The sequence below is a fragment of the Austrofundulus limnaeus genome, unplaced genomic scaffold (assembly GCF_001266775.1).
Source record: "Austrofundulus limnaeus strain Quisiro unplaced genomic scaffold, Austrofundulus_limnaeus-1.0 Scaffold407, whole genome shotgun sequence".
NCBI lineage: Eukaryota > Metazoa > Chordata > Actinopteri > Cyprinodontiformes > Rivulidae > Austrofundulus > Austrofundulus limnaeus.
Window position 1 is genome coordinate 62,566 of NW_013952809.1, and position 8,954 is coordinate 71,519.

At 40.3% G+C, this 8,954-nt stretch overlaps 1 protein-coding gene across 2 annotated transcripts in view; it reads left to right on the forward strand.

Annotated features, from left to right (window-relative positions):
- Positions 1-3,947: 3,947 nt before the first annotated feature.
- Positions 3,948-8,954, forward strand: part of nek8 (NIMA-related kinase 8) — a 20,585-nt gene continuing 15,578 nt past the window's right edge. Inside the window, exons 1-7 of one of the 2 annotated variants that reach the window (XM_014024102.1) lie at positions 3,948-4,136; positions 5,326-5,531; positions 6,750-6,982; positions 7,060-7,191; positions 7,279-7,487; positions 7,576-7,643; positions 8,482-8,666. In XM_014024102.1, the coding sequence (XP_013879556.1) occupies positions 4,090-4,136; positions 5,326-5,531; positions 6,750-6,982; positions 7,060-7,191; positions 7,279-7,487; positions 7,576-7,643; positions 8,482-8,666 (1,080 nt within the window). In that variant the 5' untranslated portion in view covers positions 3,948-4,089. The remainder of the gene's footprint in view (positions 4,137-5,325; positions 5,532-6,749; positions 6,983-7,059; positions 7,192-7,278; positions 7,488-7,575; positions 7,644-8,481; positions 8,667-8,954) is intronic. The other variant, XM_014024103.1, reaches the window with a different exon arrangement.

Here is an 8,954-nt window from a genome sequence, read left to right on the forward strand (position 1 = left end):
GTGTGTGTGTGTGTGTGTGTGTGTGTGTGTGTGTGTGTGTGTGTGTGTGTGTGTGTGTGTGTGTCACAGTGGGATCAGCCTCCTCCCCAGAGGTCCTGGGTCCTGAGGAGGGTCCACTGCAGAGACATCTGTTGTTGCCAACAAACAAAAAGAAAAATGTGCATTTTAAACATTCGATACGTTCACTATGTTCCACTTTGCATAAAGTATAAATTATGTCATTTTTACAACATCCGAACATATTTTAAATAGATTTATGCTTGTTTTTCTGCACTAAAACACATTCGTGTCCTTATTATGCCTGGTTTTATATTGTATGGAGGACATAACCTATCATTATTGGAAATAAAAGTATAAATATATAACTGGCTTAAGATTCAAATTCTCCCTGAACAGTCCCATAAATAATAGCTTTTATTCCCCACAGGAAAACAGTCCTTTCCCACATCCCCATCAGTAATGTACTCATCTGTTTTAATAGGTTCTGTACACTCACATTTTTTTCCATTTAATCCTGTTTCTATGGTAAAATTAAGGCAAATATGGCAAAAATCACTAAAATATGTGTCAATCCACCACGAGTCTGCTTTATTTTTAAAAATAACTAAATAAATAAATAAAATGGCAACCAACCATGCGGTGGCAGCAAAGTCTCACGTTTGTCTGTTTTTCTTCAGTTCCGCGCTCAGCCACCAGGCGGCGCTCGTCTCTACGTATAAAACACAATAACTTCCATCACTCTGGGAAAGCCATGCTAAAAATTCCTTGTGGTTTTTCTTAAAGTGCCTTTGAAAACACCCGGAGCACAATGACTGGACTTCACTCTGTAACATGAGCCTCGTTCAGAACAAACAGAGCTCGTAAACATCTCAACATGTTGAGGAATTTAAAGCACGAAAGACGAGACGGCTGTAATTAATACACACGTCCACCAGCATCCTGATGTGTAACTTAACCCTACAGCTTCTGTTTCCTGCTCACCTCAGTGTTTCACTCGTTTTTTTCCCACCCTTTTCTTTAGAAACCCAAAACTCATCGCAGCTTTTTTTGAGTTTTTAAACCTAATCAAGATAAAAGTGTTTGATGCAGGAGAAGCTGTTTGACTGCATCTGGTTTGTAGCTGAGTTAGATCGACTTGTTTTCTTTATTATTGAATTCTCAGGTTATACTGTATAAACAGTCAAACACATGAAGTATTAAAAATATGTCGTGAAGCACCTCCCATATTCTTAACAGCTGAAAGCACTCAGGTCACCTGAAGGTCATCGGTTTGTGCAGAACAAGATAAACATGTTGAACAGAAACAGCCTGGCGATGATTCAAAGAGTTTCTTTTGACGTCCGAAGTGTTTCTCTTTGTCCTTCGTTTGTCGAGAATAAAGATAACACTGATAGCAACACACGAAAACAATTTGTTTAGAATAAAAATGTACTGTTTGATGCGTCATTTATTCTACATTAACTTTTTTGTCTAATAAGGACACAGTTCTCTCAACAATGGATGTTATGAACAATTTTGTGCAATATTGGAAGATATCAGGCTCAGAGTGTGTGTTGAGAACGACTCTCAGCTACTACTTTACCAAATTTTAGCTCAGTATCAGTAAAACTGACTGAGTTGTAGCCATTTAAAAATATATTTTGAATCAGCCCGACTCCAAAAGTGAATTAGTCGTAGATGAAACTAAAAACTAACACAAACACGTGAACACGCACTACGTTCACATCATTATTTCATGTTTGTCTCGTGTTTTTACAAGTTTATTTTTATGTAAAAAAAAAAAAAAAGTTCGTATGACCACCCTGACCTACAACTTCCTGCCTGAAGTGTTCCAAAAAACACTTCTGGAGATTTAAAAGGATTAAGCTCAAAGATCAGCACCAGTTTCACTCCATCACTGAGTGTGAGACAAATCTGACAGAAGATCAAATATGTCACTGAGCTGGTCTGAGGAGTGCTGTGTGCGTATATGTGTGTGTGAATATTTAAAGACCTCAAGGCGTTTCTTTTGTGGAGAGATCGTATTCCTGATCAAGAGCAAATCGATGTGTGTGAAACCAAAACAAACCTAACTCCCATCCTCCACTCTTACAAAATGTGACAGAAAGTTTCAGTTTCTCGACGACGATATGTCATTATTTCAGCCTAATGGTGACGATGACGATGGAAGTGTGTACTTCACCAAACAGAGCAGGCTTTGTCACAGCACAAAGCATTTATTATCCCGTCCAGACAGAAACGAGGAAGCAGCAGTCCTGCAGTGTATCTGGGAGCAGGACGTCTGAAGTCTGAGCTCGAGACGGGTCACTCATCTCATGTGTCTCCTTGGTTCTTAAAAAGTCCACTGTCTCTTTTTCAGCAGTTTCACACAGCAAAGTTTTTACATGGAAACATGGAAAAACTGAGAAACTGTACTGAGGCTAAAGCATTTGGGTCACTTTAGCTTCACTATTATTATAAAAGGCCTCTAAAGCAGTGTTTCCCAAAGTTGGGGTCGGGACCCAAAGTGGGGTCCCGAAAAATCAAGGTAGGGGCCGGAAAAGATTTTCTGAATTAATTACATTTTTGCCTTAGTTGTTACAAAGGAGTGAGGTTGGTGTATTTAAAATGGATAAATGTAGTATAAAAATATTGTTACTATGCCCATGTTTTGTTGACCTGATACAAATGTTTATCATACAAAAATAGTTGGGGGCTCAGGTCTCTGCTGCTGTTATTTTGTGGGTCAAAAGCTGAAAAGTTTGGGAACCAGTGCACTTTGGTTCCCAAAGTTGGGCTTGGAACCCAATTATGGGTCATGAAGCACCTTGGATAATCTCCAGAAATCAATTTAAAGGGTAATAAAATCATTGCTGATGTAATATTTTCCCTATAATTATTACAAAAACACAAAATAAGTATAAATAAGTATTTATATTTGTGTACAAGCTGTTTAGATTGTTAAAAAGCCTGTGTTTTTATGGTTATTAACAAAGTTTGTGTACTCAGAGCAGTAATATTTGGGGTCACAAGTTTTTGCCATGGATATTTTGTGGGTCAGAAGATAAAAGGTTTGGGAACCAGTGCCCTAAAGGATAAGGAAACGCAGTAAAGTAATAAATATCATCGGAGGCATCCATCCATCATCTGCTGCTTGTTCCAGAGTCAGGTCATGGAGGCAGCAGCTTCAGAAGGGAGGACCAGGCATCCACAGCCACCTGTTCCAGGAGGTTTTCCGAGGTATTCCCAGGCCAGACTAGAAGGTCTCTCCAGCATGTCCTGGTCTGAGGTGCATACCAGGTGCAGAATCCTGAGGTCTCTGAACTGGATCTGGTTGTACCAAAAACTTCTGTCCGTGAAAGTTGTGAACAGAATCTGTGACAATGGATTGTTACTGCACAATGTCTTTGCTCATATTTGTTCTTTGTAGACTTAGAAAATATCTCCCAAACCAGTGAACTTTGTTAGAAAAACACCCATAAAGCCATCATTTTACACAAATACAATTCCATCAACAATAGCTACAACTCAGGCACTTTTACCCACACTGAGTGAAAATCTGACGTGGTCGTAGCTGAGAGTCATCTCTGACACACTCTGAGTGCAAACACATATGTATAAAGTTATGTTTCTCCTCATCAAGAAGAATTCCGTTATTTTACTGAAAACAACACTGCAAGTAATTATTTTAATGATTCAACTACCTGTTTTCTGCAGTTCATGAGTATCGGGCTTTGTAACATTATACCTTTAGTTCATTTTTTTAAACATTTTTAAACGATAGACGTCAGTATATTAGGCAAGTGATAGTTTTAAATATTATTTTTATTTGCCAAATAATCTTTTGCTTCGCTTGATGTTTTTGTCCCTCGTTCTTTGCCGTAGGGCCGAGCGAATGTGCCAACATACAAACAAGACAATTAAATAGATTATGTAGACCGTTCTACTGCACATCTTTGTTATATTTTTTTAGCTTTTTGAGGATATGTTGGCGGCTGGCTAGCTTCTCATTAGGTTCGCGTCGCGAAACGTTTTGTCCCTCGTTTGTCTCCGTAGGTCTGAGCTCGGTTGCCGGGAAACCGCGGAAGGTTTGCGCTCAGCACGGGAGCGATGGAGAAGTACGAGAAAATCCAAGTTGTCGGAAGAGGAGCTTTCGGGTAAAACTATGGCTTTGTTTGTGTGTTTGTTGTTGTTTCGTGTTAGATATTTGTGTTTATTTCAGAACACGGTGACACCAGGTGTTTAGCTGTAAAAACAGAAGAGTTTAAAGTAACGGAATGGCGGCTGGAGAAGGAGAGGCGGAGACAAAAGTTAGCTGAAACCCCAGCATCTGTGTGGCTACATCTGCCCCGAGTCCAAATAAATGTTTTTTTTAATTAAATACATACATCATTAAGTACACATTTAATCAGTGTAGACATGCAGTTCTGTTATTTAGACCTTCACTGATAATTAAACACGTCATGTTGTGAGAAGATCAGAACTCTTTGTTTTTCTTCACAGCTGATAAACATAATATCTCACTGACTTCCTGTTTGGACTTGTTCCTGTACAGATTAAAGACAAAAGAATAGTAGTAGATTAGTTTAATAGTTCATTTCAATTAAAAAAGTCAATACAATAACAAAAAAAGAAACACAAATCTCATAAAATGAAAGGAAGCAGAAGAAAAAAAATCTTAGAACATCTGCCCCATTTAACAAAAAAATAAATAAAAATAAAAATATATACATATTTATGTGTACGCATACACACACACATGCACATATATAATTTTACACCCTCATCAGCATAACAAAAAAGTAGATTAACCCCTCAAACTTCAGCTTAATACCTTTTGATCAATTTAACTTTTATCATTTTACCAAATAAATTAACTGAGTCAGCATTTTTATAATCACTGTCCAAGTTATTCCACGATTCCTTGAACTGAGGCACATCTATCCTTCAAGTTTATTTGAATTTTGGGTTTTATAAACATTTCAAATCCGTTCAAATTATAACAACTTTCCCTCTTAACTAAATTAGATTGAATAACATCAACAAAACCTTATAATCAAGCAACTCATATTAATAATTTCAAGTGATAAAATAATATATTTGATGAGTGACTATAATGCTTTCTGGTGATAATTCTTATAGCTCTTTTTTAGCAAAATAAGCATAGAATTAGTAAATGTTTTACATGCCTTGCCCCATGTTTCAACACAATAAATCAAATGTGGAACAATTATTGCGTTATATAATATAAACAGTGCTTTATCATTAATAAAATCGGATTATGGAAGTAAAGATATGGCGGTGTTCGTCAGTAAAACTAATCCGTCACAAATCATTGTCCTCCAGAATTGTTCACCTGTGCCGCAGGCGCAGCGACGATGCTTTGGTCATCCTGAAGGAGATCCCCGTCGAGCAGATGTCACGGGACGAACGCCTGGCTGCCAAAAACGAGTGTCAAGTGCTGAAACTGCTCAACCATCCAAATATCATAGAGTACTATGAAAACTTCCTGGAAGACAAGTCCCTCATGGTGGCGATGGAGTACGCACCAGGTCAGCTCGTGTTTTATTACAGGAGCCTCTTCTGTTCGATGCGGAGCAGTTTGTCGTACTGTAGTGCTGCACATCTTCAGGCCTGGATAAAACACAGCGGAGGGACTGTGTCGTAAGGTTATGATCAGTAGAAATGAGTAAAAACGTGATGAGATGCTTTCTCTAATTTATCCTCATCTCAGCCTTTCCTTTTAGAAATAAAAAAAACGTTTATTATCTTCCTGAATCAAATTGATTTGCAGGTGGAGTAACGACAAGTTACTTTGCTTTATTTAGTGTTTGTTTTTCATCACCTTGTTTGATGTACTTGTCGTTGTGTTATGTGTTATTTTAGTTTAGCTATAGTGTTCTATTTCTTTTAGCTTTTAGCCATTCGCTAGTGTTCTGTTTCTTTTAGCTTTAGCAACTTAGCTTCAGCAGAATTACAGCAGTTATTCCATGTTCACGCTACATTTTTACAGAATAAATATTTGTTTTTACGAAGCTAAAAGTTTAGTTGTGATCCATCACATCGAAACAATGATTAAGTCCAAAACTGGAGTGAGGAAAAGTAGGCAAGGAAAAATATAGGATTTTGATTTAAATGTGTGCAAAAATTGCATTTTGTCAAAATTTAATGAATCAATCATTGTATCATTTGAATGAACTGTCTGAAATATAATCCTAAAATAAATTTTTGAAACTTTTTTTGAGCAGCAGCAACAAAAAAACTGATTTTGAGGAAAAACGCCTTAAAATTTTGAATTATTCTCCGTGAGCTAGCAATGGTTTTGTTTCTTTCCAACTGTGAAATCTTAATATACAAATACTATTTGATGTTTCCTCTTTATATTAACATCAAAAATGACTCAATAAATTTACATAAAATTAGGATTCAGACCAAACAGTAGTGTTTTAATGTAACCAACAAGACAAATTAAGTCATATCTGTGGATGAGCTTATGATATCAGAATGATCCAGGTATGAAAATGTAGCTTTTAAAGTCAGGGATCTGAAAATGTAATTAGGTCATTTTGTCCAAATTTGACTTTGATGGGTCATGTTTTCTGAATCCTGTTTCACTGAAACAGGCAGATCACCTGCTGTGTTTTAAAATCCTATTAACTTCACTGAGAACTGGCTTTAATATCCTCGTCTGACCCGAACCAGTAACTTCTACGTACTTCTGGTTTGAACAAGGATCTTTGTTTGTATTCGTCTCTATCGTCCTCCTGCAGGTGGGACTCTGGCTGAGTACATCCAGAAGCGCTATAACTCCCTCCTGGACGAGGACACCATCCTTCACTTCTTCGTGCAGATCCTGCTCGCCCTCTACCACGTGCACAACAAGCTCATCCTGCACCGCGACCTCAAGACGCAGAACATCCTGCTCGACAAGCACCAGATGGTCGTCAAAATCGGCGACTTCGGCATTTCCAAAATCCTCGTCAGCAAGAGCAAAGCGTACACGGTGAGGCGACCCGCCTGCTCCTCCGAAGCCTTCAGACCGTCGGCGTGTAGTTAATATCTGCTGCCTTCGCTGAGCAGGTGGTCGGCACGCCGTGCTACATCTCCCCGGAGCTGTGCGAGGGGAAGCCGTACAACCAGAAGAGCGACATCTGGGCTTTGGGCTGCGTGCTGTACGAGCTGGCCAGCCTCAAGAGAGCCTTCGAAGCTGCTGTATTTTAAAAAAAAGAAAGTAATTTTCTCCTTAAAAGAGAGGATTAAAGGTTTATTTGACCTTTTCATGTTTTTTGTTTGTGTCAGAATCTACCCGCCCTCATTCTGAAGATCATGAGCGGAACCTTTGCCCCGATATCGGACCGGTACAGCCCAGAACTGCGGCAGCTGGTCCTCACCATGCTCAACCTGGATCCCTCCAAACGGCCTCAGCTCAACGAAATCATGGCTCTGCCCATCTGCATCAGGCCCCTCTTCAACCTCTACACCGACGTCGGCAGCGTGAAAATGCGCAGGTGGGACTTCAATCCAGAAGGATCATCAGACGGTTTAATGAGATCCAGTTCAGATTAATATTCTGTCACATGACTGCGTTTAATCCAGAATAGAGAAACCTCTGTCCACCGGTGCTCCAGGCAGACCAGGAGCCAGAGTTCCTGTCAGAACACGAGGTGACACACACCCACTCAGTTACTTCTTTACTCCTCCTTTTTTCTTCACCTCCTCCTTCTTCACCTCCTCCTCTTTCTACCTCTTCTCCTTCTCCTTTTCTACTTCTCCTCCTTCACATCTCCTACTTCTTCTTTTTCTTCTCTTCCTCCCCCTTCCTCCTTCTACCTCTTCTCCTCCTTCCTCCTTCTTCACCTCCTCCTCTTTCTTCCTCTTCCTTCCTCTCCTCCTCCTCCCTCTTCTTATTCTCCTTCTCTTCTTCTCCTACTTTGAAATTTTCTTCTCTACTCCTCTCCCTTCCTCCTTTTACCTCTTTTCCTCCTTCCCCTTCTCCTTTTCTACTCCTCCTCCATCTTCTTCTTCACCTTCTCCTCTTTCTCCTCCTTGATCTTCTTTTCTACTTCTCCTTCCTTTCCTCCTCCTCCTCCTACTTTTTCTTCTCTACACTTCCTCCTTATCTTCTTCTACTACCAATACTACTTCTCCTCCTTCTTGTTCTTCTCCTCCTTCCTTCTATGTCTTCTCTACTTGTTCTCCTCTTTCTACTTTACCTTTACTCCTTCGTCTTCTTCTTCAGCTCCTCCTCCTTTCTTTCAGCTGTTCCTCACATGTCCCCACAGTGAGTCCTCCTCCAGTCTTCACTCTACCTTCACCTCCTGTTTGTCCTCCTGGCAGCTGCATCTCTGACCTCCTCCTACCTCCTGTCCTCCTCTGCTCAGTGGGTTTGTTGAAGGATGTCAGAGTTGCAGCTTTTAGGAGGAGGTAAAGCACACAGTGATGATGATGGTGTTGTTGTTGTTGTTGTTGTTGTTTACACTGTGTGGGACTGAACTGAAACAGACGGATCAGCTGGTTTAGGGTCAGGAAAGCTGCACGCCCTCCCGCTGTCCTCCGTCTACACGTGGGGGAGCGGCATCACGGCGCCTCTTCGCCTGCCGATGCTCAACACCGAGGTGCTGCAGGTGTCTCTGGGCCGCACGCAGAAGATGGGCGTCACCAAGTCCGGCCGTCTGATAATATGGGAGGTCCGTTTGAACGCTTCGACCTTCTGTTGGCGCTCCTGTTTGCAATCAGCAATCTGAAACTGCACATACAGCGGGTAAAATAAGTGTTGAACACGTCACCATTTTTCTCAGTAAATATATTACTAGAGGTGCTAATGACATGAAATTTTCACCAGATGTCGGTAACAACCCAAGTGATCCATACATACAAAGAAATCAAACGATAAATGTCCAGGATGGCGGAGGAGTGAGACGTGTCGCGTGGCTCCCGCTCCGACTTGTTCATTTTGTGGTTCTATACTAAATGTC